Below are 27975 nucleotides of genomic sequence, written 5' to 3' on the forward strand. Positions count from 1 at the left end.
CCCCTCGATGTATTGAGGTGTCTCCCAATCCAGGTGAGCACAGGGCTTCTGCAGGGCCTTCCCCTGTCGCCATCGACTGGATCGACCATCAACCAACATCCCTCTCCTCTCCTCTCCTCTCCTCTCCATTCGGCCCATCAAGTCTACTCCGCCATTCAATCATGGCTGATCTATCTCTCCCTCCTGACCCCATTCATCTGCCTTCTCCCCATAACCCCTGACACCCGCACTAATCAAGAATCTATCTATTTCTCCCTTAAAAATATCCATTGACTTGGTCCCCACAACCTTCTGTGGCAATGAATTCCACATTCATCACCCTTTGACTAAATAAATTTCTCCTCATCTCCTTCCTAAAAGAATGTCCTTTAATTCTGAGGCTGTGACCCGTAGTCCTAGACTCTCCCACTGTTATCTGACTTCTGAACGGTCCTTCCATAAGTTCGGGTACTGTCAGATTCACCTCTACCCCATTGCGGACATTGGACTTTGGCTTTGGAACTGTCATAAGTTCATTGCGTACAGTTTTGGTCTCCAAATCTGAGGATGGACATTATTGCCATAGAGGGAGTGCAGATAAGGTTCACCAGACTGATTCCTGGGATGTCAGGACTGTCTTATGAAGAAAGGCTGGATAGACTTGGTTTATACTCTCTAGAATTTAGGAGACTGAGAGGGGATCTTATAGAAACTTACAAAATTCTTAAGGGGTTGGACAGGCTAGATGCAGGAAGATTGTTCCCGATGTTGGGGAAGTCCAGGACAAGGGGTCACAGCTTAAGGATAAGGGGGAATCCCTATAAAACCGAGATGAGAAAAACTTTTTTCACACAGAGAGTGGTGAATCTCTGGAACTCTCTGCCACAGAGGGTAGTCGAGGCCAGTTCATTGGCTATATTTAAGAGGGAGTTAGATGTGGCCCTTGTGGCTAAGGGGATCATGGGGTATGGAGAGAAGGCAGGTACAGGATACTGAGTTGGATGATCAGCCATGATCGTATTGAATGGCGGTGCAGGCTCGAAGGGCCGAATGGCCTACTCCTGCACCTAATTTCTATGTTTCTATGTTTCTATAAGTCAGAGGAGCAGGATTAGGTTTATCATTGTGATGTGCAGTGAGGAACAGTTTTACACGCTGTCAAATCAAGTCAGATAATACTTTGCATGAAAGCAATTGAGCCAAACAAGATATAAAAGGTAGACCGAAGGGAAATACCCACTGTGCAAAAGATGGTTGTCAGCATTGTGGCATAACGGAATGAAAGGACGTTTCTACTAGTGGGAGAGTCCAGGACCAGAGATCATAGCCGCAGAATTGAAGGACGTTCAAACATCCCCCAACATCGGGAACATGATTCCTGCCCCTAGATTACATTACAAGAACAATGAAACATAACGTGTTAAAAAGGACACAGAATGCTGGAGTAACTGAGCGGGTCAGGCTGCATCTCTGGAGAACATGCCTCTCCCAGTTTACTGACTTCAGGTCCATGTCACCCATTCTGCCTGCCAGCACAGTTGGCAGGAACCATCTGGCTGATGTTTATTTAGCTTTTCGTTTAGTTTAGTTTACAGATACAGCGCGCAAACAAGGCCTTCGGTCACCAAGTCTGCGCCGACCAATGGTCCCCGCACACTTACACTCCCACACACACACACACGAGGGACAACATACAGTTTTACCAAGCCAACTATCCTCCAAACCTGTATGTCTTTGGAGAGTGGGAGGAAACCGGAGCACTCGGAGTATTGTGTGCAGTTTTGGTCTCCTAATTTGAGGAAGGACATTCTTGCTATTGAGGGAGTGCAGCGTAGGTTACTTCCCAGGATGGCAGGATTGACACATGAGGAAAGAATGGATCGACCAGGCTTATATTCACTGGAATTTAGGATGAGGGGCGATCTTAACAGACAATAGACAATAGACAATAGTTGCAGGAGTAGGCCATTCGACTCTTCAAGCCAGCACCGCCATTCAATGTGATCATGGCTGATCATCCCCGTTCCTGCCTTCGCCCCATATCCCCTGACTCCGCCATCTTTAAGAGCCCTATCTAGCTCTCTCTTGAAAGTATCCAGAGAACCCGCCTCCACCACCCTCTGAGGCAGAGAATTCCACAGACTTATAAAAACATATAAAATTCTTAAGGGATTAGACAGGCTAGATGCAGGAAAAATGTTCCCCGATGTTGGGGGAGTCCAGAACCAGGGGTCACACAGTTTAAGAATAAGGGGCAGGCCATTTAGGACTGAGATGAGGAAAAACTTTTTCACCCAGAGAGTTGTGAATCTGTGGAATTCTTTGCCACAGAAGGCAGTGGAGGCCAATTCACTGGATGTATTCAAGAGAAAGTTAGATCTAGCTCTTAGGGCTAACGGAATCAAGGGATATGAGGAAAAAGCAGGAACGGGGTACTGATTTCGAATGATCAGCCATGATCTTATTGAATGTCGGTGCTTGCTCGAAGGGCCAAATGGCCTACTCCTGCACCTATTTTCTACGTTTCTATCTATGTTTCATCCAGAGAAAACACACGCATGTCATGGGGAGAACGTGCAAACTCTGCACAGACAGCACCCGAGGTCAGGATTGAACCCGGGTCACTGGCGCTGTGAGGCGGGCAACTCCACCGCTGCGCCACCGTGCCGCCCCCTTGTTCTCACCTCAATTTAATTGGTTTGCCCTTTGTTGCCAGCGACGGTGCTGAAACCAGACGTGGGAACGCCCGAGCTTCCGGAGGGACAAGTCCGGATCCGTATCGAGAGTGACAACCGACTCGTGGACACGGACGAAGATCTCGTACACAAAGTAAGCGATCCGTAGATAGACGCAAAATGCTGGAGTAACTTAGCGGGACAGGCAGAGAGACCTCTGGAGAGAATTGAATTGGACACTTTAACACAGAGTTACAGTGAAATTCCTTGCTTGGCAAGGCGCCCGTAAAGGACACTCATGAAGTTACAGATACTCCCCCGCCCTCCCCCACCCGCACCAGTTCCCTTGTTGTTCATTCCCACCCCCCCCTGCTTTGGAGGGATATGGACCAAGCGCAGGCAGATGGGGCTAGTGTAGCTGGGACATGTTGGCCCGTGTGGGCAAGTTGGGCCGAAGGGCCTGTTTCCACGCTGCATCACTCTATGAGTCCCTCTTGGCTCTTCCCATTCACCATTCCTCAAGGAATGGGTGACGTCTGGGCCCAGACCCTTCTTCAGACTGTAATATCCATTGAGCTGTCTCAGTGTTAAGTTTAGAGATACAGCGCGGAAACAGGCCCCTCGGCCCACCGAGTCCGCGCCGACCAGCGATCCCCGTACACTAACATTACCCTACACACACAATTGTGCGTCTATTCAGATAGATGAATAGATGCACAATCTGAATCTGAATAGTGCATCTACACCAAGCCAATTAACCTACAAACCTACACGTCTTTGGAGCGCGGGAGGAAACCGAAGATCTCGGAGAAAACCCACGCAGGCCACGGGGGGAACGTGCAAACTCCGCACAGACAGCACCCGTAGTCGGGATCGAACCTGGGTCTCTGGAGCTGTGAGGCAGCAACTCTACCGTAACGCCACCGTGCCGCCCTTTGCTTTTGTTTCTTTAGAGATACAGCGTGGAAACAGGCCCTTCGGCCCATTAAATCCGCGATCACCCGTACACTTGCTCCATGTTACCCCACAGGCTCGGCGGAATCTAGAGTATTAGAAACATAGAAAATAGGTGCGGGAGTAGGCCATTCTGCCCTTGGAGCCAGCACCGCCATTCAATATGATCATGGCTGATCATCCAAAATCAGTACCTCGTTCCTGCTTTCCACCCATACCCCTTGATTCCTTGAGCCCTAAGAGCTGTATCTAACTGTCTCCTGAAAACATCCAGTGAATTGGCCTCCACTGCCTTCTGCAGCAGAGAATTCCACAGATTCACAACTCTCTGGGTGAAAACGTTTTTCCTCATCTCAGTGCTAAATGGCCTACCCCTTATTCTTAAACTGTGTGACCCCTGGTTCTGGACTCCCCCAACACGGGGAACGTTTTTCCTGCAGTATTGGAGGATTCCTGAGTATTGAAAGAAGACTTTTATCTGTGGTGCAAGGCCATTATATGCCAAGGCATTTCAGTCCAACACATTTCACACAGATGGCAAATCTTTAAATAGCTGCTTAATTGGCCAGAGTGAACTAGTCGTAAAATATGTCAGGAGGAACTGCAGATGCTGGCTTTCCACTGAAGATAGACACAAAACGCTGGAGTAGCTCAGCGGGACAGGCAGCATCTCCGGAGAGAAGGAACGGGTGACGTTTCAGGTCGAGACCCTTCTTCCAGTAGGTTGAAGTCAATTTGAAGATATCTATAAATATCGGACAGAAACAGAAAAAGTTTTATATAAAGACTGCAAAGTATTATATACTTCAGACTGAGAGCTGGGGGAGAGGGGAAGGAGAGGTTTAGACAGAGGAATCACAGAAGGGGAATAACGGGAGCTGGTTGAGTATAGGAGCAAAGAGGCCCTTCTGCAGTTGTACAGGGCCCTAGTGAGACCACACCTGGAGTATTGTGTGCAGTTTTGGTCTCCTAATTTGAGGAAGGACATTCTTGCTAGTGAGGGAGTGCAGCGTAGGTTCACCAGGTTAATTCCCGGGATGGCGGGACTGTCATATGCTGAGAGAATGGAGCGGCTGGGCTTGTCTGCTCTGGAATTTAGAAGGATGAGAGGGGATCTCATTGAAACATATAAGATTATTAAGGGTTTGGACACGCTGGAGGCAGGAAACATGTTCCTGATGTTGGGGGAAGTCCAGAACCAGGGGCCGCAGTTTAAGAATAAGGGGTAAGCCAGTTAGAACGGAGATGAGGAAACACTTTTTCACACAGAGAGTTGTGAATCTGTGGAATTGTCTGCCTCAGAGGGCGGTGGAGGCTGGTTCTCTGGATACTTTCAAGAGAGAGCTAGATAGGGCTCTTGAAGATAGCGGAGTCAGGGGATATGGGGAGAAGGCAGGAACGGTGTACTGATTGTGGATGATCAGCCATGATCACATTGAATGGCGGTGCTGGCTCAAAGGGCCGAACGGCCTACTCCTGCACCTATTGTCTATTGTCTATTGTCTATTGTCTATTGGTAAACATCCTCCGCACCCTCTCCAAAGCCTCCACATCTTGCCCGTAATGGGGGCGACCAGAACTGCCCGCAATACTCCAAATGCGGCCTAACCAAAGGCTTCTAAAGTTGGGACGTGACTGACTTCCTGACCCTTATACTCAATGGTCTGACCCATGTAAATACAATACACCTTCCTTACCACTCTGAGATCCCTGAAAGCAATTTAAGATCGCACGAGGAAGTAATATCTATATTTACCAACGCATATTTTTTATTCATGAGCGTATTGTAAAGATTATTTGATCAGACTGTCTATCCTATTTCACGCAGTCAGTTGTTACTGGGTAATACGGATGGAGAATAGGAATATGTGCTTCAGCGTTCAAAATAGAAGCAATGCTCTTCAGTTAATGGATTTGCAATCTACGGTTAATACTCTCGGCATTTGCTGCCGTCTGACCTTGACGTGATAATCACTGCCGAGCGCGATCTGCAGATCTGAACACCATCTTGTGGGAGCAGTCCGCACTGCACGAGGGTGCTGTTGCAGTCGTTCAGAGCCACGGAGTCGTGCAGCACAGAAACAGGCCCTTCGGCCCAACTCATCCATGCCGACCAAGATGCCCCATCTAAGACATTAGACGTTAGGAGTACAGCGCGGACACAGGCCCTTCGGCCCACCACGTCCGCGCCGACCAGCGATCACCCCGTACTCCAGCACTGTCCTGCACACACACGAAGGACAGCCTCACAACGCCAGAGTCGCGGGTTCGATCTGTACGGGTGCTGTCTGTACGGAGTTTGCATGTTCTCCCTGTAACCTGCGTGGGTTTCTGCCGGGTGCTCCGGTTCCCACCCACATGCCAAAGGCGTACAGGTTTGCAGGTTAATTTGCACCGGTATAATTGTTAATTGTGTGTAGGATAGTGCTGGTTTAGGTGAGAGATACAGTGTGGAAACAGGCCCTTCGGCTCATCAGGTCCGCGCCGACCATCGATCCTCGCACACTAACACTATCCTACACCCACTAGGGACAATTTTTACATTTACCAAGCCAATTAACCTACAAACCTGCACGTCTTTGGAGTGTGGGAGGAAACCGAAGATCTTGGAGAAAACCGCCGCAGGTCACGGGGAGAACGTACAAACTCCGTACAGACAGCACCTCTGTCAGCACCCGTAGTCGGGATCAAACCCGGGTCTCCAGCGCTGCATTCGCTGTAAGGCAGCAACTCTACCGCTGCTCCACCGTGACTGCTCGAGTGTACGGGGATCGCTGGTCGGCGTGGACTCGGTGGGCCGAAGGGCCTGTTTCCACACTGTATCTCGAAACTGAACGAAAGGGTTCTGACTGTCCACGCTATCGTTACCTCCCATCTATATTACTAAAAGTCTGATCTTGACCGCTTTTGGCCCACTATGGCGCGATTTCCGAGAAAACGCTGCCACCTACGGCCGTCATTTTTGGCCACCTCGCTCAGAGCCCCCCTCCGCCTTCCGGGACTGGAGGATTTTCCCCATCAATGAAAAATGAGAGCGATATTAATGTTTTTACAAAATTCCCCATTCTCTCTGCTGCCCCCGCTGGCGGCAGGGGGAGGGACTATAAAACCCGGAAGTATCGTACCTCACTCAGTCTCTGCCAGACCCAGGAACCGAGAGGGTCACGGCTCTCTGAGCTGTGAATAACACTGAACGCACGTCTACTCCACGGTGAGTCCCCTCGATGCGGCTGTAAAGTGGCTGCAGCCAAATTGTTTGCCTCGCCTTTTTAACAAGTTTGTGTTCACAAAATGCATTTTTGGTTGTCAGGTGGCTGCAGCCCAATTGTTTGCCTTGGCTTGGTTTTTAAAATTGTTACAACAGTTGGATGCCAGCCCAAGAAACCATTCAGACCACAATGTCTATACTAGCCCTCTGGAAACCAGTACCTTCGGCCCGCAACACCCATACTAGCGCAACAGACAGCCCCCCCCCCCCCCCCCCCCCCACTGGCGAGCAATATTGGAATTGGTGGAGAAGTGGAATATTGCGTTGGTGACCAGTCCTCCCGTGTGATGCTGGGACACAACGGGTTCCACTTAGTCTAGTTATTTTATAAACCTCGATCATGTCTCCCCTAACCCTCAGACGTTCCGGAGATTCTGACTTCTGGAGAAGCGGAATTATTTTCCACAGAATGCTGTGGAGGCCAAGTCAGTGGATATTTTTAAGGCGGAGATAGATAGATTCTTGATTAGTACAGGGGTTATGGGGCAAAGGCAGGAGAATGGGGTTGAGAGGGGAAGATAGATCAACCATGATTAAATGGCGGAGTAGACTCGATGGGCCGAATGGATAAATTCTGCTCCTAGAACTTACGAACCTTCGTACCATGAAGTTATCATCCAACAGAATAAAAGGAATAGGAAAAATGGATTACTATCCTCACCAAGGCTGCATGTTATACCCTTCACAATCTCGAGGGTTCCTGCAGCTCAATGTCTTGCAGTAGATTTAGCTCGGACTCTCAGCCCCAGAGACCCTGGATTCGATCCTGACCCACGGGTGCTGTCTGTGTGGAGTCTGCACGTTCTCCCCCACCGTGTCCTGTGTGTGTGTGTTTTTTTTCCCCCGTGATCTTCGGTTTCCTCGTGGACTTATGAACCCGTGGCATTGCAGAGACGGGTTGGTTGTCTAACTCTGTTGTGGTCTGTACCCCCCAGGTGAACCCATCCAGGTTAAATTACGCGGAGGACCTTGCTCAGCTCACCCACCTGAACGAGTCCAGCGTTCTCCACGTTCTCCAGCAACGTTTCGGCTCGCAGCTGGTCCACACCAAGGCCGGGCCTGGTCTCCTCATCATCAAGCCCTCGGGCACCGTGGCCAACTACTCCGGGAAGGTAAGTCCGTCTTCCTGCTCAGATTATCTTTTTGTTTTTGTATTTTAAAAAAAACGTATTTTTTAAGAGGGGATCTCATTGAAACATATAAGGTTGTTAAGGGCTTGGACACGCTAGAGGCAGGAAACATGTTCCCGATGTTGGGGGAGTCCAGAACCAGGGGCCACAGTTTAAGAATAAGGGGCAAGCCATTTAGAACGGAGACGAGGACACATCGCGGAGAAAACCCACGTATGACACGGGGAGAACATACAAACTCCGTACAGATGGGACCGGTGGTCGGTATTGAACCCGGGACTCCCGTGCTGCAAGCGCTGTAAGGCAGCAACTCTGCCGCTGCGCCACCGTGATCGCCACCTAACACCCAGGCTACTCCAGCGTTTTGTTTCTATCTTCGGTGTAAACCAGCATCTGCAGTTCCTTGCTACACAACCTCTCCCTTTCTACTGTGTGTCCAGCTGTTTAGGTGCAAGAGGAAGGAGGGAATGCCGCCACACGTTTTCGGGGTGGCGCAGAAAGCCTACTGGGACATGTTGGAGCACCGGAGGGACCAGAGCATCATCCCCCTGGGGTGGAGCGGGGCGGGCAAGACCACAAGCTGCCAGAGTGCGCTGGAGTACATCGTGGAGGCCGCCGGCAGTGCCAGCCCCTCTGTGACAGGTGAGAGGAGACGTCTCACTCACGGCACGGTGGCGCAGCGGTAGAGACCCGGGTTCCATCCCGACTACAGGTGCTATCTGTGTGGAGTTTGCACGTTCTCCCCGTGACCTGCGTGGGTTCTCTCCAGGTGCTCCGGTTTCCTCCCACACTCCAAAGACGTGCAGGTTTGTAGGTTAATTGGCTCGGTATAATTGTAAAATTGATCCCTCGTGTATGTAGGGTAGTGTTAGTGTGCGGGGATCGCTGGCCGATGCGGACTTGGTGGGCCCAAAGGAATAACGTTTAGTGCAAGATAAAGCCACTAAAATCCGATCAATGAGGTAGATAATAGTTCAGCACTGCTCTCTCTCTGGTTGTGGCAGGATGGTTCAGTTGCTTGATAACAGCTGGGAAGAAACTGTCCCTGAATCTGGAGGTGTGTGTGTGTGCGTTTTCACACTTCTGTACCTTTTGCCCGATGGGAGAGAGGAGAAGAGGGAGTGGCCAGTGTGCGACTCATTCTTGATTATGCTGCTGGCCTTTCCGAGGCAGCGTGAGGTGTAGATGGAGTCAATGGGGCCTCTGGCGCTGTAAGGCAGCAACTCTACCGCGGCACCACCGTGCCACCCTGTTCTCGGTACTGCGTGGGAAGGAACTGCAGATGCTGGTTTACACCGAAGAAGGACGCAAAGTTGTGTAGCTCAGCGGGACAGGCAGCGTCTCTGGAGAGAAGGAATGGGTGGCGTTTCGGGTCGAGACCCTTCTTCAGACTGTGTCTATCTGCAGCATGTAAAGGACTGCTTGTCGTAGGTTAATGGCAAGAAAAGGCAAACGCTTCAAAGCAGAAGCTCTTCTCAATAATGTCAACAAATGTGAACTTTGATTGCCAAGGGATTAAAGCTGGTCCTTTCCCCCATTTTAATGCAGTGGAGAAAATCCAGGCGATGTTCACCGTTCTCCGAGCGTTTGGCACGGTTCCCGCTCCGCAGAATAACCACACAACTCGATTCTCAATGGTGGCATCACTGGACTTTGATCAGATGGGTCGAGTGTCATCAGCCCATCTCCAGGTAGGCACAGCCATGATTGCTATTGAAGGAGTGCAGTGTAGGTTTACAAGGTTAATTCCCGGGATGGCGGGACTGTCATGTGCTGAGAGAATGGAGCAGCTGAGCTTGTACACTCTGGAGTTTAGAAGGATGAGAGGGCATCTCATTGAAACATATAGGATTGTTAAGGGCTTGGACACGCTAGAGGCAGGAAACATGTTCCCGATGTTGGGGGAGTCCAGAACCAGGGGCCACAGTTTAAGAATAAGGGGTAAGCCATTTAGAACGGAGACGAGGAAACACATTTTCTCACAGAGAGTGGTGAGTCTGTGGAATTGTCTGGTGGAGACAAGTTCTCTGGATGCTTTCAAGAGAGAGCTAGATAGGGCTCTTAAAAATAGTGGAGTCAGGGGATATGGGGAGTAGGCAGGAACGGGGTACTGATTGGGGATGATCAGCCATGATCACATTGAATGGCGGTGCTGGCTCGAAGGGCCAAAGGGCCTACTCCTGCACCTATTGTCTATTGTCTATTGCCTATCTCTAAACTAAACTAAACCAAACTCAACTACCGAGGGTAGGCAATCTGTGGAACTCATTGCCACAGAAGGCTGTGGGGCCAAGTCAGTGGATATTTTTCAGGCAGAGACCGACAGGCTCTTGATTAGAACGGGTGTTAGTGTGCGGGGATTGCTAGTCGGCGCGGAATCGGTGAGCTGAAGGGCCTACATGTGTATCTCTAAAGTAAACAAAAGAAAAAGATGACTTTTCTTCCTGACTGATCTTTTTTTTCTCTAGATAGACACAGAAACGCTGGAGTAACTCAGCGGGACAGGCAGCATCTCAGGATAGAATGAAAGGGTGACGTTTCGGGTCGACACCCTTCTTCAGTCTCGATCGGAAACGCCACCCATTCCTTCTCTCCAGAGATGCTGCCTGACCCGCTGAGTTACTCCAGCACTCTGTGTCTTATCTTCGGGTTTATGCCAGCATCAGCAGTTCCTTCCTGCACATCTGATCTTTGTCCCCTGTATTTCAGACCATGTTGCTGGAACGAATCCACGTATCTCAGCGGCCCGATGTTGAGGGAACGTTTAACGTCTTTCACCAGATGTTGGCAGGCTTGGACCCATCATTCAGGTAGCAAGCAAACATAGAGTCATAGAGTGATACAGCGTTGAACATGCGGCCCATCTTGCCCACACCGGCCAACATGTCCCGCTGCACGAGTCCCACCTGCCCACGTTTGGCCCATATCCCTCCAAACCTGTCCTATCCATGTACCTGTGTTCAAGAAGGAACTGCAGATGCTGGAAGATCGAAGGTACACAAAAATGCTGGGGAAACTCAGCGGGTGCAGCAGCATCTATGGAGCGAAGGAAATAGGCGACGTTTCGGGCCGAAACCTGTCTAACTGGTTCTTAAACGATGGGATAGTCCCCAGCCTCAACTACCTCCTCCGGCAGCTTGTTCCGTACACCCACCACCCTTTGTGTGACAAAGTTACCCCTTGGATTCCTATTCAATCTTTTCCCCTTCACCTTGAACCAATGTCCTCTGGTCCTCGATTCACCTACATTGGGCTAAAGACCCGATCTATTCCTCTCATGACTTTGTATAAGATCACCCCTCATCTTTCGGGACGACAGATGGCACAATGGGCTAAGTGTTCGGCTGGCAACCGGAAGGTAGCCGGTTCGAATCCCGCTTGGAGTGCATACTGTCGTTGTGTCCTTGGGCAAGACACTTCACCCACCTTTGCCTGTGTGTGAATGTGTGTGAATGTGTGTGAGTGATTGGTGGTGGTCGGAGGGGCCGTAGGCGCAGATTGGCAGCCACGCTTCCGTCAGTCTGCCCCAGGGCAGCTGTGGCTACAGAAGTAGCTTACCACCACCGAGTGTGACTGAGGAGTGAATGAATAATGCGATGTAAAGCGCCTTGAGTATTAGAAAGGCGCTATATAAATCCCATCCATTATTATTATTATCTTCCTGCGCTCCAGGGAATAGAGACCCAGCCTGCTCAATCTCTCCCTGTAGCTCACACCCTCTAGTCCTGGCAACATCCTCGTAAATCTTCTCTGAGCCCCTTGAAGCCTTTAAACTTTTTTTCCCGGAATTGGGATGTGGCCACGGGTTTGATTGTGTGCTGAAATGGGAATGAGCAGTGGCTTGGTTTTGCAGTGAGTGACCACTAGGCAGCAGTGCAGGGCAGCAGTTTGTGAGTCGGGAGCTGAGCTCTCGTGATTTTGACCTCTCTGTGGAAGGTGCAGTGCCGGATACACACATGCCTTCCTTCCTGCCGCTTATGTGCGCAGGAGCAGGCACACGCACGCGTCACGCATGTGAACACAAACACAACACGCAATGCCAGACACCCGCGCACACATAATACAACACGTGTACACGTGAGCATCATACATTCACAAGACACACGAAGCACAGAACATGACATGCACACGGTGCACGCACACGCACACGCAATCCTGTAAACACGGTGCCATGCCATGTGTGTGAACTGAGCTTCACGCACTGCACACACTAAAGACGAGGTATTTGGCATGTGCACACGTGTACAGTATAGATAGGACTGTACACATTTGACATGTTCACAGACACACAGAGACGCACACATATACACAGACAGACACACACACACACACACACATATACACACACACATATACACGCACACTCCCACACATACAGACTCACACCCATAGGGACAAACACAGTCACACACACATTCACACGCTGCAACACCATCACAAATGCGCACATGCACACGCAGACACATATTCAAGCAGACACGCATGCACACCTACGGAGAAGCACGCACACACACATTCAGACGGACATGCACATGCCAGTGTATGGGGATGGCTGGTCAGTGCGGACTCGGTGGGCCGAAGGGCCTGTTTGCGCTGTATCTCTAAACTAAACTCTAAATTAAACTGAGCTAAACTAAACAAAACTGTTGTGTATTCGCCTACAATTCCACCCCTGCTCTTTGTTCAGTACAGTTTAAAGACACAACGTGGAAACAGGCCCTTCGGCCCACCGAGCCCGCACCGGCCAGCGATCCCCGCACACTAACACTATCCTACACACACTAGGAATAATTTACATTTGCACCAAGCCAATTAACTCACAAACTTTGGAGTGCGGGAGGATACCGAAGTTCTCGGAGAAAACCCACGCAGGTCACGGGGAGAACGTACAAACTCTGTATAGAAACGTTGCCTATTTCCTTCGCTCAATAGATGCTGTTGCACCCGCTGAGTTTCTTCAGCATTTTTGTCTATCTCAGGTTAATTGGCTCGGTAAATGTAAAAAATATTGTCCAGTATAAAAATGGTCCAACTTCCAGTATAGTCCCTGGTGGACTCTTCGGAAGGTACAAGGTACAAGGTCCAGGTAACCCGGGTCTCTGGCGCTATCAGGCAGCAGCTCTACCCCCTGCGCCACCGTGTCGCCCAGGACTTATTAACTCATTGTGTGTTTGTTTACAGGACTGAGCTGCACCTGCACCACATGGCGGAGAGCCACCTCTTCGGGATTGCGGCCTTGCCCAATGTAAGTGAGCCGCAGACCATGCCTGTCCACGGGTCACCTGGTGCCCGAGCCAGACCCGTCCTGCTGTAGGCTACACGGAACGTAGAGGCGATGCGGCATCGGTCCCCACGATCCAACCTGCCGTCTCTATTCCCCATTCCCTAGTTCAATTTAGTTTTAGAGATATAGCGCGGAAAAACAGGCCCTTCGGCCCACCAAGTCCGCGCCGACCGGCGATCGCCCCGCACGCTAACACTACCCTACACACACACACACACACACTAGGGACAATTTACATTCACACCAAACCAATTAACCTGAAGAAGGGTTTCGGCCCAAAACGTTGCCTATTTCCTTCACTCCATAGATGCTGCCTCACCCGCTGAGTTTCTCCAGCACTTTTGTCAACCTACAAACCTGTTCGTCTTTGGAGTGTGGGAGGAAACCAGAGATATCGGAGAAAACCCACGCAGGTCACGGGGGGAACGTACAAACCCCGTACAGAGGGCACCCGTAGTTAGGATCGAACCCGGGTCTCTGGCGCTGTGAGGCAGCAACTCTACCGCTGCGCCACCGTGCTGCGCTACTTTTAAGTAACCCTGTCGTGGAAAGTGAACGGCAGAGTGGGAGAACCTACAGTAGAACTAGTGCGAAGATTGACACAAAAAGCTGGAGCCACTCAGCGGGAACGGGCGGCATCTCTGGAGAGAAGGAACGGGTCGAGACCCTGCTTCAGACTTCTTCTGAAGAAGGGTCTCAACCTGAAACGTCACCCATTCCTTCTCTCGTGTGATGCTGCCCGTCCCGCTGAGTTACTCCAGCTTTTTTGTGTCAATCTTCACACTAGTTCTACCGTAAGGTTTCCCACTTGAAAGTAGGGCAGCACGGTGGCGCAGCGGTAGAGTTGCTGCCTCACGGCGCCAGAGACCCGGGTTCGATCCTAACTACGAGTGCCGTCTCTACGGAATTTGCACGTTCTCCCCGTGACCTGCGTGGGTTTTCTCCGCTGAGTGACTCCAGCTTTTTGTGACTATCTTCGGTTTAAACCGGCATTTGCAGTTCCTTCCTGCATAGGACTCGTGGGAACGGGTGATCGATGGGCGGCGTGGACTCGATGGGCCGAAGGGCCTGTTTCCACGCTGCATCTCGAAACTAAACTAAACTTAAATTGTTTTATTGTCATATGTCCCAGATAGACCAATGAAATTCTCACCTGCAGCAGCACAACAGAAAGTAGTGGGTTCAATCTATTCAATTGGGACGACAGGTGGCGCAATGGGCTAAGTGTTCGGCTGGCAACCGGAAGGTAGCCAGTTCGAATCCCGCTTGGAGTGCATACTGTCGTTGTGTCCTTGGGCAAGACACTTCACCCACCTTTGCCTGTGTGTGAATGTGTGTGAGTGATTGGTGGTGGTCGGAGGGGCCGTAGGCGCAGATTGGCAGCCACGCTTCCGTCAGTCTGCCCCAGGGCAACTGTGGCTACAGAAGCAGCTCACCACCACCGAGTGTGACTGAGGAGTGAATGAATAATGCGATGTAAAGCGCCTTGAGTATTAGAAAGCCGCTATATAAATCCCATCCATTATTATTATTAATCTAAGTGTGAATGGAGACCGGGACAGACTTTCTACCAACTTAGGGCATGACGTTGCTGTTTCCTCTTCGTCAGATGGAGGGGAAGCAGAGAGCATCGCAGGCATTCAGCAAACTCCTGGTCGCCATGGAGACGCTGGGATTCAAGATGGAGGAACAGAGAGCCCTCTGGCATGTCCTGGCGGGCATCTATCACCTGGGAGCAGCCGGAGTGTGCAAAGGTAACTCGCTGAAGAAGGGAGGCGCAAAAAGCTGGAGTAACTCAGCGGGTCAGACACCATCTCTGGACAGAAGGAACGGGTGACGTTTTTTTTAGGTCGAGCAATGCCCATTCCATCCCTCGGCCTGACCCGCTGAGTTACTCCAGCATTTGGTGACTATCTTCAGTTGCTTCCTACACATCACTGAAGAATGGTCTCGACCAGAAACGTCACCCGTTCCTTCGACTCCAGAGATGCTGCCTGTCCCGCCGCTGAGTTACTCCAGCTTTTTGTGTCCGGCTTCGGTTTAAACCAGCACCTGCAGTTCCTTCCTACACACTGCAGTCCCAGCCCCAGGCTTGTGCAAGGAACACAAGAATTGTCCATGTCCCCCACACATCAAACCTCGTCGCTGAAGCTCAGCTCTTGATTTGGTTCCTCACTAACTATTGCATGCACATGGCCAATGCACCCTTCATCTTACATGCAGCATAGAACATAGAAAGGTAGAGCATGGGCGCAGTTTTGTTTAGTTTACAACAGACAATAGATGCAGGAGGAGGCCATTCGGCCCTTCGAGCCAGCACCGCCACTCAATGTGATCATGGCTGATCATCCCCAATCAGTACCCCATTCCTGCCTTCTCCACATATTCCCTGACTCCGCTATCTTCAAGAGCCCTATCTAGCTCTCTCTTGAAAGTATCTAGAGAACCGGCCTCCACCACCCTCTGAGGCAGAGAACTCCACAGACTCACAACTCTCTGTGTGAAAAAGTGTTTCCTCATCTCCGTTCTAAATGGCTTACCCCTTATTCTTAAACTCAAGGGTTTCGGCCCGAAACGTTGCCTATTTCCTTCGCTCCATAGATGCTGCTGCACCCGCTGAGTTTCTCCAGCACTTTTGTCTACCTCCGATTTTCCAGCATCTGCAGTTTCTTCTTAAACACGTTGGCAAACAGCATGAATATTCTGATGATTCCTACCATGGCTGAATCACCTTAGACAGATTTATAACTGTTGACGTTTCTTGTCTGAAAATAAAACAAGATGTTCCCCATACTGGGTGGTTAAGGGGCTGGAGGTTTATAACTCTCTATATCTTCTGTGCTTTGGCATTTGAAAGTTTTTTCTGAAACTTGGCTGCATGGATAGGAAGGTTTGAGAGGGATTTGTGACCAAACGCGGGCAGGTGGGACATCTGGTCCGAACAAGGGTCTCGTCCTGAAACATCACCTATTTATGTTCTCCAGAGAAGCTGCCTGACCCAGCATTTTGTGTCTATCTTTTGTACAAACCAGCATCTGTAGTTACTTCCTGCACAGTTAATCCAAAGAAATGTTTTACTTTTAATGGCGTGTGTGTGTTTGTGTGTGTCCGTGTGTGCGCGCGCTCATGTGTGTGTGCGCACATTGGTGTGCACGTGTGCGTGCTGTCTGTGTCTGTGTGCGTCTGCATGTGTGTCTCTTTGTGTGTCTGTGGCTGTGTCTGTGTGCGTGTGTGCGCACGCATGTGTCCGTGTGTAGGTGCATGTGCATGCATGTGTGTGCGAGTGGCTAGCATGGGTGCACGTGTGTGTGCACGCATGTGTGCGAGCTTGTGTTTGCGTGCTTGTGCTCCCGTGCGTGTGTCCCTGTGTGTGCGCGCTTGTGTGTGTGCATGCATGTGCATGCTCATGTGTGTATGCGCGTATATGTGCATGTGCGCATTTGTGTCTGTCTGAGTGCGCATATGTGTAGGTGTGCATGTGTGTGCATGTGTGTGCTCGCTTGTGTGTGCGCATGTGTGCGTGCATGTGTGAATGTGTGTGTGCGCGTATGTGTGTGTGCACTCGTGTCTGTCTGCGCGCGTGTGTGTGTACACGTGGTGCGTGCGTGTATGTGTGTATGCGTGCGTGCGTAAGTGTGTGTGCATGCGCGTGTGTAAGTGTGTGCGAGCGTGTGTGTAAGTGTGCGTGTGTGTAATTGTGCGTGTGTGTGCACGTGTGTGTAAGTGTGCGTGTGTGTGCATATGTGCAGTACAGCCAGTACAAATCAGTGATTGCTTCCAACATTGTAACTGGTAATGGGTACAAAATGTCCCAGTGCCTGAACGCTGCCTAGATTGATTGGTTGTGAAGTATAATGCTGCTCTACACTGGCAGAGGAAGAAGTCTTGTTTTGCATTGGGCAAAGCTTCAAACATGGAACGTCATTACACTAACACTAAGCGTTTTTATTGGAAACACAAGAGCCTGCAGTTGCTTGAATCTGGAGCAAAACACAAACTGCTGAACAAACTCAGTGAGCCAGGGGGCATCTCTGGGTGGAAGTGGACAGGCGATGTTTCAGGTTGGGACAATTCTCCAAGCTTATTAACAATCTTCCACCCACTCCATGAAAATACCTCCATCACCTGTATTTACCGATCACATATGCAGCCTGAAGAAAATCCTGAACCGAAACGTCGCCTATCCATGTTCTCTGGAGATGCTGCCTTAGGACCCAACACAATGGCGCAGCGGTAGAGTTGCTGCCTCCCAGCGCCAATAACCCAGGCTGGACCCTGACTATGGGTGCTGTCTGTACGGAGTTTGCACGTTCTCCCCGTGACCTGTGTGGGTTTCCTCCGGGTGCTCCGGATTCCTCCCACACTCTAAAGACGTGCAGGTTTGTAGGCTAATTTGGCGTTTGTAAATTGTAAATTGTCCCCTGTGTGTGTGTAGGATAGTGTTAGTGTGCGGGGATCGCTAGTCAGCACGGACTCGGTGGGCCGAAGGGCCTGTTTCTGCGCTGTATCTCTAAACTAAACTGTGAGCACATTTTGAAGGTGGGTGCGGGGATGATGATTAACTTGGCTGCTATCCCCTGGATGATGAGGGCATCTTGGGCATTACTGGAGCTGTGCCCATCCATGCCAGCAGTGGCCTGATATTGCCTCATTGCAGAAGGTTCCAGCTGACTGCCCACTGTCTCTCTGAGTTATGCTGTGATCTGTCGGCATTAGTTTAATTTAGTTTGGAGATACAGAGCGGGAACAGTCCCTTCGGCCCACCGAGTCCGCACTGACCAGCGATCTCCGCACACTAACACTATCCTACACACACTGGGGACAATTTTACATTTTACACCCAGCCCATTAACCTACAAACCTAAAGGTTGTTGGAGGGTGGGAGGAAACCGAAGATCTCAGAGAAAACCCATGCAGGTCACGGGGAGAACGTGCAAACTCCGTACAGACAGCGCCCGTGGTCAGGATTGAACCCGGGTCTCTGGCACTGTGAGGCAGCAACTCTACCGCTGCGCCACCGTGCCGCTCTAAATGTTCACAATCTTCAATAACTATGATCCACCTTCATTGTATTTTCCATCAGAAGGCAGGGTGGCACAGTGGCACAGCTGGTAGAACTGCAGCCTCACGTTGCCAGTGGGGATGTGGGAGGAAACTGGAGCACCCGGAGGAAACCCAATGAATTCTGGATAGGCACATGGATGTGCGGGGAATGGAGGGATATTGATTATGTACGGGGCTGATAAGAGTTGGTCTTGGCATCATGTTCGGCATACACATTGTGGGCCGAAGGGCCTGTTCCTGTGCTGTACTGTTCTATATTCTGTTTTCCAGCCTCCTTTGTTCTTCAGTGTTCAAGTTACCGAAGTAGGTTGTGATTAGGGTTGCAACTGTCCCGTATTAGCCGGGACATCCCATATATTGGGCTAGATTGGTTTGTCCCGTACGGGACCGCCCTTGTCCCGTATTTGACTGCTGCTACTCGGGTCGAGGGGACTGTGAGGTCGGAGCGCTGCGTCCGGCCCCGCCTCACCCGTCCCGACGTAGTGCAGCCCATGGAGTGCAGCAGCAGCAGCGCCTTGCCCGTGGCCCCGTCGGTCGGTCGGCAGCCCGGCCAGCTGTCCGACCTTCGGACCTTCGCTTACCGCCGACACCACCACCACCCCTCCTTCCCACGGCCGATCATGGGTTCATGAGTTGGACGGGGCGCCGGACTTTGCGCGCGACATCGTGCGGCCCCCGGGCCAAAACTCCTCAGCTGGCCCGCCGGCTGGGCTTTGTGTGCAGTCCAGCACCCGGGCCGACTCATCATTCACCCAGCCACGGCCGATTCGGTCAACGAATTGCCGTCGGGGAATTTGTCCCGTGTTTTGACCTTTTGTCCCTGATTTGGGAGTGGGAAAGTTGGCGACTCTCGTCGTCATCCAACCAGTCAGTTTGCCCTCTTACTGTCGACTCCATCCATCTGCGATGTTGTGCAGTGTTTCACAGTCTGCGGCCAAACCTCACACTCTCTCATCTTTAGTCACTGCCTTGGTTTCCTTCAGCCTTGTTGCTGCATGGCTGGAGGCATGAATGAGTTGTTGCGATTTTTCATCACTGCTACTTAATTTATTCCGATTAACCTTGGTGTTTCCAAAACTCTGGGAGCAGCATCGAGAGTGAAGAGTCATTAGCTTGAGGTGTTCCACTGCAAATCTGCTGGCAGATTGTTGGAGATATCTCAGTCAGAGAATGTCCTAATTAGTTTAGTTTAGTTTAGTTTATTGTCACGTGTACTGAGGTGCAGTGAAAAGCCTTTGTTGCTTGCTAACCAGTCAGCGGAAAGACAACACATGATTACTATCGTGCCGTCCACAGTATACATCATACTGGGAATAACGTTTAGTGCGTGATAAAGTCTGATCAAAGATAGTCCGAGGGTCAACAATGAGGTAGATAGTAGTTCAGGACCGCTCTCTGGTTGTTGGTAGGATGGTTCAATTGCCTGATAACAGCTGGGAAGAAACTGTACCTGAATCTGTATCTTTAGCCCGATGGGAGAGGGGAGAAGAGGGAATGGCCGGGGGTGCGACTGGTCCTTGATTATGCAGCTGGCCTTGGAGAGGCAGCGTGAGGTGTAGATGGAGTCAATGGAAGAATGGATGGTTTGTGTGATGGTCTGGGCTGCGTCCACAATTCGCTGCAATTTCCTGCGGTCGTGGATGGAGCCGTTCCCAAACCAAGCTGGGATGGCCCATTTTTTGTCACGTGTGTGACCAAAAATATGAAAAATTGTGGAATACACCTCTTCTAATTCTGAAAGCGTTACAGATATATTATCAGGGTTTCGGCCCGAAACGTCGCCTATTTCCTTCGCTCCATAGATGCTGCTGCACCCGCTGAGTTTCTCCAGCAATTTTGTGTACCACAGATATATTATTTTCTGCCGTATAAATGACTCCTATTATTTTTTTCAAAGTTTATCAAGTGAAATTTTTATGCCCTGCTGACAATGCTTGTTTAGGGTCAGAGGTGAAATACGACTGGCCACGTGTGTGACCTCACACGGAAGCATTTTTTTTCATAACTCAGTGTTATCTTACAAACTCTTGCGCATTTTAAAAAGCTAGAACGTTCATATCTTTAGCAGACATGCGTCATAGTTCTGCAGGTAGGAAAATAGCAATGAATAAGATTAATCTTCTACGATAATTTTTTTAAAATGTGTTATTCTGTGATGCCGTCTGGGCACGTGTGTGACATTCCGGTTCGCTTTCCAAAGAATGGCCCCCCGATGCTTCCCGAAAAAAAAATGCTTTCCGCGGCGCATCTGTAGAAGTTGGTGAGAGTTGTTGGGGACATGCCCAACTTCCTAACCCTTTCTAAGGAAGTAGGAAGGGGTCGGTGTGCTCTCTTGGTCGTTGCTTCAACGTGGGTGGTCCAGGAGAAGGTGCTGGCGATACTGACTCCGAGGAGGAATTTGATGTTTTCGACCATCTCTATTTTGCTAATCTTTCGGAATCGGCGAAGGTGCCGGTGGGCATTTGAGTGAGCAAACGCAACCAGATGCAGGCGAAGATAGAACGTGCCGGAGTAACTCAGCGGGTCATGCGGCATCTCTGGAGAACATGGAGAGGTGTCGTTTCGGGTCGGGACCTATCCTCAGACTGATTGTGGTGGATGGGGAGGGGGGGGAAATAGACAATAGACAATAGGTGCAGGAGGAGGCCATTCGGCCCTTCAAGCCAGCACCGCCATTCATTGTGATCGTGGCTGATCATCCCCAATCAGTACCCCGTTCCTGCCTTCTCCCCATACTCTGCTATCTTTAAGAACTCTATCCAACTCTCTCTTGAAAATATCCAGAGAATTGGCCTCCACCGCCCTCTGAGGCAGAGAATTCTACAGATTCACAACTCTCTGGGTTAAAAAATGTTTCCTCGTCTCCGTTCTAAATGGCTTACTCCTTATTCTTAAACTGTGGCCCCTGGTTCTGGACTCCCCCAACATCGGGAACATGTTTCCTGCCTCTACCGTGTCCAAACCTTTTAACAAACATATAAGTTTCAATGAGATATCCTCTCACCCTCTCAACTCCAGAGTGTACAATCCCAGCTGCTCCATTCTCTCAGCATATGACAGTCCTGCCATCCCGGGAATTAACCTGGTGAACCTACGCTGCACTCCCTCAATAGCAAGAATGTCCTTTCTCAAATTAGGGGACCAAAACTGTCACAAAGCCTTTGGGATGTGGGATGAAGCTGGAGGAAACCTCCAGGCGGTCACAGGGAGAACGTGCGAACTCCACACACAGGTAGCACCGGTGGTCAGATCGGATCCGGGGTTCTGGATCCAGGGGCCTGTTTCTGCGTTGTATCTCTAAAGTAAACTGAAGAGTCGCGTCACGATCGAACACTGAAATATTCTCTTGTTTATATTTTTCATTTTCTCCCCCCCCCCCCCCCCACCCCCAGTTGGCAGGAGGCAGTTCATGAAGTTTGAATGGGCACAGAACGCCGCTGACGTTCTTGGATGTGAACTGGAGGAACTCATCACTGCTGTGTTCAAACATCATCTCAAGCAGGTCATTCAACAGGCGACCGGCAAGTTTAATCCATCCAGCGCAGCAGAGAGCACTACAGGTACCTGCCATTCAGTACATACTTCAAACCACTTTTATACTTCAGGCCTGTGTCGAAAGAAACTGCATGGAGTGGATGTGGAGAGGATGTTTCCACTAGTGGGAGAGTCTAGGACGAGAGGTCACAGCCTCAGAATTATAGAAACATAGAACACAAGTGCAGGAGTAGGACATCAGTACCCCGTTCCTGCCATCTCCCCATATCATAGAAACATAGAAAATAGGTGCAGGAGTAGGCCATTCGGCCCTTCGAGCCAGCACCGCCATTCATTGTGATCATGGCTGATCGTCCCCAATCAATAACCCGTGCCTGCCTTCTCCCCATATCCCTTGATTCCACCAGCCCCTAGAGCTCCATCTAACCCTCTCTTAAATCCATCCAGAGATTTGGCCTCCACTGCCCTCTGTGGCAGAGAATTCCACAGATTCGCAACTCTCTGGCTGAAAAAGTTTTTCCTCATCTCAGTCTTAAATGGCCTACCCCTTATTCTTAAACTGTGACCCCTGGTCCTGGACTCTCCCAACATGGTGAACATTTTTCATGCATCTAGTCTGTCCAATCCCTTACCGATTGTATATGTTTCTATAAGATGCCCTCTCATCCTTATAAAATTCCAGTGAATACAAGCCCATTCATAGCCTCAGAATTATAGGACGTCCTTTTAGGAAGGAGATGAGGAGGAATTTCTTCAGTCAGAGGGTGGTGAATCTGTGGAATTCATTGCCACAGAAGGCTGTGGAGGCCAAGTCAATTTACCATTCACCAAGTCACTAGGGGCAATTTACAGAAGCCAATTAACCTGCAAATCTGCATGTGATAGGAGTGTGGGAGGAATTCAGAGCACCCGGAGCAAACCCACGCAGGTCACAGGGAGAACGTGCAAACTCCGTACAGGCAGCACCCATAGTCAGGATGGAACCCGGGTCTCTGGCGCTGTGAGGCAGCAGCTCTACCCGCTGCGCCACCGTGCCGCCCGGGGTTTCAAGCCATGGTTTGGAATCACAGGAGAGGCAATCCTTGAGTTTGGAAAAGCAAGAAATGCTGTGGTGCCTTTTCATCCGCGGATGGGATTAAAATCTGTAGTGGGGTGCATGGTGAGAGATGCTGTGTCTGGTATTCAACCCTTCTCTCTCTGCTGCCCTCAGCTCCTCGGTTGACCGGTGAGGAGTGTGTGGAAGGGATGGCTGCTGGATTATACGAAGAACTGTTTGGCATTATTGTCATGCTCATCAACAGGTAACAAAGTCATCGAGGACCTAGGGTGGAGGATCCTGCACTGAGGAGTTAATAATAATAATAATGGATGGGATTTATATAGCGCCTCTAATACTCAAGGCGCTTTACATCGCATTATTCATTCACTCCTCAGCCACACTCGGTGGTGGTAAGCTACTTCTGTAGCCACAGCTGCCCTGGGGCAGACTGATGGAAGCGTGGCTGCCAATCTGCGCCTACGGCCCCTCCGACCACCACCAGTCACTCACACACATTCACACACATTCACACACAGGCAAAGGTGGGTGAAGTGTCTTGCCCAAGGACACAACGACAGTATGCACTCCAAGCGGGATTCGAACCGGCTACCTTCCGGTTGCCAGCCGAACACTTAGCCCATTGTGCCATCTGTCGTCCCGAGGAGTTCCCTGCAGCCTGTTTCTCTCGCGGTTCACAGACTCGCCAGCCGCCTGCCATTTTAGCGGGCTGTGAGAGTCTGTGTACCACCTGTACATGGAGTGTATGAGGCTGCAGCCCCCTGTTCCAATATCTAAAGGGGCTGCTCCTTGCCTTCTGGCTGCACTTCACACCCACCACCCTCATCTTCGGACACCCCTGAGCGTAGGGGAGAGGGTTTGGGGCTGAAGATGTCCTGGTCGGGTTGCCCGTGGGCCTGGTCGTTGCAGCCTCAAGTGCAGACTTGTGGGCCGAAGGGCCTGTCTGCATGCTGTATTGCTAAACTGAAATAAACTGAACTGAACTAAACTAAACTAAACAGGGCTAAGGTAAGCTCAGGTATGCTCATGTATGCTCAGGTAAGCTCAGGTAGACGAGACTAGACTAGTTTTAGTTTTAGAGATACAGCGCGGAAACAGGCCCTTCGACCCACTGGGTCCGCGCCGACCAGCGATCCCCGCACTTTAACACTATCCTACACCCACTAGGGACAATTTTCACATTTACCGAGGCAATTACCCTACAAACCAGCAGGTCTTTGGAGTGCGGGAGGAAACCGAAGGTCCTGGAGAAAGCCCACGCAGATCACGGGGAGAACGTGCAAACTCCGTACAGACAGCACCCGTAGTCGGGATCGAACCCGGGTCTCCGGCGCTGTAATCGCTGTGAGGCAGCAACTCTACCGCTGCGCCACCGTGAAAGCCCCTGTAGACTAGAGACTGGAGTAAAGTATTTTTGTCCAGCTGCCCACTGCACACTAGCGTACAGGATGAGGTGTGGCCGAATTGTGTTGGTGAATTGACTCTAGGCTTTGCATTCCGCAGGTCATTTTCTTCCCAGCAGTTGTCGCTGACCTCTATCATGGTGCTGGACTGCCCGGGCTTTCAGAAGCCAGGCCGTGGGCAGGAGCGAGCTGCGACGTTCCAGACCCTCTGCCACAACTATGCACAAGAGCGGCTGCAGGCCTTCTACCACCAGAAGATCTTCGTGTCTCAGCTGGAGAGATACAAAGAGGTGACTCGACTAATATTGCATGTTGTATTTATGTATTGTTTCAGAGATTCGTCGTGGGAACAGGCCCTTCGGCCCATCGAGTCCGCACTGACCAACGATCCCTGCACACATTGACACCACACACACACACACACACACACACACACACACACACACACACACTGACACCACACATGCACATGTACACACACGCACGCACACACGCACACACACACACACACACACACACACACACACACACACACACACACACACACACACACACACACACACACACGTACACACACACACACACACACACACACACACACACACACACACACGCACACTCACACACACACACACACACACACCACACACACACACAACCCACACGCACACTCACACACACACACACACACACACACACACACACACGTACACACACACACACACACACACACACACACACACACACACACGTACACACGCACACTCACACACACACACACACACACACACACACACACACACACTCACACACACACACACACACACACACACACACACACACACGTACACACACACCACACACACACACACACACACACACACACACACGCACACTCACACACACACACACACACACACACACACACACACCCCCACTCACACTCACACACACACACACACACACACACACACACACACACCACACACACCACACACACACACACACACACACACACACACACACACACACACACACACAAGACGATTTTACATTTTATACCAAGCCAATTGATCTACAAACCTGCATGCCTCTGGAGTGTGGGATGAAGGGAGTCGACCCGAAGCATCACCCATTCCTTCTCTCCAGAGATGCTGCCTGTCCCGCTGAGTTACTCCAGCATTTTGTGTCTATCTTCGATCAATGGTACTTAACTTGTCAAATGCACCAAGGTACAGTACAATTCATTTTTGCACACAGTTCCGTACCTATCATTATACAATAGCAGACACAAAATGCTGGAGCAACTCAGCGGGATAGGCAGCATTACTGGAAAGAAGGAATGGGTGACGTTTCCGTCTGAAGAAGGGTCTCGACCCGAAACGTCACCCATTCCTTGCTGCCTTGTCCCGCTGAGTTACTCCAGCATTTTGTGCCTATCATTGATTTAAACCAGCATCTACACGTTGTACATAGGCACTTAGATACATATTAAATAAGCATCTCAGATACAGTACAAATGTATAGCAGTGGTACACTGAGACAGTATACAGAGTCTCCAGATTTGGTGCCAATTTTAAGTCCCGGTTGTTGTAGGTGTAGAGTTCCTGACCTGACCAAGAAGGCCCGTTGCCCTGGCAACGTTCCGGGCCGGCCTAGCATGGTCCTGTCCTAACTTTACACTATGAGCTGGTTCCTCAGTGAGCAGCTACTCAGTGCCAATTAGAATCCTCTGGGCTATTAAAAGACACAGAGTGCTGGAGTAACTCAGCGGGACAGGCATCATCCCTGGAGAACATGGACAGTTGACGTTTCAGGCCAGGACCCTTCTCCAGACTGACTTTGTTGGACTTGTGCAAGCTGATGAGACGTCCAAGTTAGTTCGCTGTTAGTCATGGAGTCACAGAGTGATACAGTGTGGAAACAGGCCCTTCGGCCCAACTCGCCCACACCGGCCAACATGTCCCAGCAGCATTGGTCTTTTGTAAAAACCATGAAAAGCCAAATAATGCATATCAAACACTGAAGTCATGAAACAGGCCCTTCGGCCCAACTTGTCCATGTCAGCAAAAATGTTTCATCTCAGCTGGTGGCTTTTGCCAGTGTTTGGCCCAAATCCCTCTAAACCTGGTCATGGACAGGATCGAACCCGGGTCTCTGGCGCTAGAAAGGCAGCAACTCTACCACTGCGCCACTGTGCCGCCCATGATGATGATCTTAAGTTTACTCACTAATCGTTAAGTTATATATTATTATTAACGTACATATTAATTTAATTAACATAGATGTCAATTTGCTCAACAGGAAGATGTTCAGTTGACCTTTGACATGGATGAAGTGTCCCCCCTCGCTACGGTGTCAGTCATCGATCAAATCTCAAATCTGGTAAGAAAAGTAGATTGTTTCCCATGGGGTCTGATACGGAAGTGATCGGTGTCGACTTGGTTTAGTTTAGTTTGGAGATACAGCGCGGAAACAGGCCCTTCGGCCCACCGAGTCCGTGCCGACCAGCGACCCTCGCACACTAACGCGATCCTACACACACTAAGGACAATTTCCAATTTTACCAAGCCAATTAACCTGCAAACCTGTACGTGTTTGGAGTGTGGGAGGAAGCCAGAGCACCCGGAGAAAAACCACGCAGTTTTTTTATTTTTTTTATTTTATTAGAAGTTAATACAGTACAAAACAATACAGTGGCACCTAATTTTAGGTGCCAACTATGTCATACCGTAATCCATTCTATGTACAACCTCTAGTTTTATGTTTTGAGAAGGAAGTAAGCAAGACAAGAAAAAGAAAACAATAGAAAGGGGAAAAAGTGGAAAAATAGATGGTAGAGAGTAGAAAAACGTGAAGTGTGTATATAAAAAATAAAAAAATTAAATAAAAAATAAAAAGTGGAAAGTAGAAATAGAAGAGAAGGCCCCTTAAAAGAGAATTTTTTAAATCTATATTCGGAGATGTAAATCTATCCACGTCTTTGGAGTGTGGGAGGAAACCAGAGATATCGGAGAAAACCCACGCAGTTGATGGGGAGAACGTACAAGCTCTGTACAGACAGCACCCGTGGTCAGGATGGAACCCGGGTCTCTGGCGCTGTGAGGCAGCAACTCTACCGCTGCGCCACCGTGCCGCCCTGGTGCAGACTTGGTTTCGGGGGTAAAGCCACATCAGGTCCGTGTGGCTCAGTTCCACACTACATACTCCAACGTTATTCCCATTATCATGTATCTGTACACTGCGAAGGCTCGATTGTAATCATGTATCGTCTTTCCGCTGACTGGTTAGCGCGCAACAAAAGCTTTTCACTGTACCTCGGTACACGTGACAACAAACGAAACTCAAACTACAACTTTGGCACCAAAAAGTTAGTTGCCCCCGGTGCATGGGGTAGTACCAGTGTGCGGGGTGATCGCTGGTTGGCGTTGGCTCGATGGGCTGAAGGGCCTGTTTCTGGGCTGTATCTCCAGATTCTAAAGACTAATGGTCCTGTCCCACGGGGCGAGTTCATTCCAAGAGCTCTCCCGAGTTTAAAAAAAATCAGACTCGTAGTAAGCACGGAGAATGAATGTAGCGGGTAAGTCGGAGCTCGGGGACGTCTCTTAGCGCTAACGGCAGGTACTTGGGAAGACTCACTAATGGCAGGTAACCATGGGAAGACTC

General features: G+C 50.2%; 1 protein-coding gene across 1 annotated transcript in view; it reads left to right on the plus strand.

Annotated features, from left to right (window-relative positions):
- myo18b (myosin XVIIIB) overlaps nucleotides 1-27975 on the plus strand; it is a 140969-nt gene that overhangs the window by 10367 nt on the left and 102627 nt on the right. Inside the window, exons 5-15 of the mRNA XM_033043064.1 lie at nucleotides 2696-2808; nucleotides 7812-7988; nucleotides 8447-8648; nucleotides 9555-9697; nucleotides 10716-10816; nucleotides 13188-13251; nucleotides 14900-15044; nucleotides 21747-21914; nucleotides 23060-23150; nucleotides 24410-24599; nucleotides 26614-26694. Coding sequence (XP_032898955.1) covers nucleotides 2696-2808; nucleotides 7812-7988; nucleotides 8447-8648; nucleotides 9555-9697; nucleotides 10716-10816; nucleotides 13188-13251; nucleotides 14900-15044; nucleotides 21747-21914; nucleotides 23060-23150; nucleotides 24410-24599; nucleotides 26614-26694 — 1475 coding nt within the window. The remainder of the gene's footprint in view (nucleotides 1-2695; nucleotides 2809-7811; nucleotides 7989-8446; nucleotides 8649-9554; nucleotides 9698-10715; nucleotides 10817-13187; nucleotides 13252-14899; nucleotides 15045-21746; nucleotides 21915-23059; nucleotides 23151-24409; nucleotides 24600-26613; nucleotides 26695-27975) is intronic.

Source organism: Amblyraja radiata, chromosome 25 (genome assembly GCF_010909765.2).
Source record: "Amblyraja radiata isolate CabotCenter1 chromosome 25, sAmbRad1.1.pri, whole genome shotgun sequence".
In the NCBI taxonomy this organism is placed as follows: Eukaryota; Metazoa; Chordata; class Chondrichthyes; order Rajiformes; family Rajidae; genus Amblyraja; species Amblyraja radiata.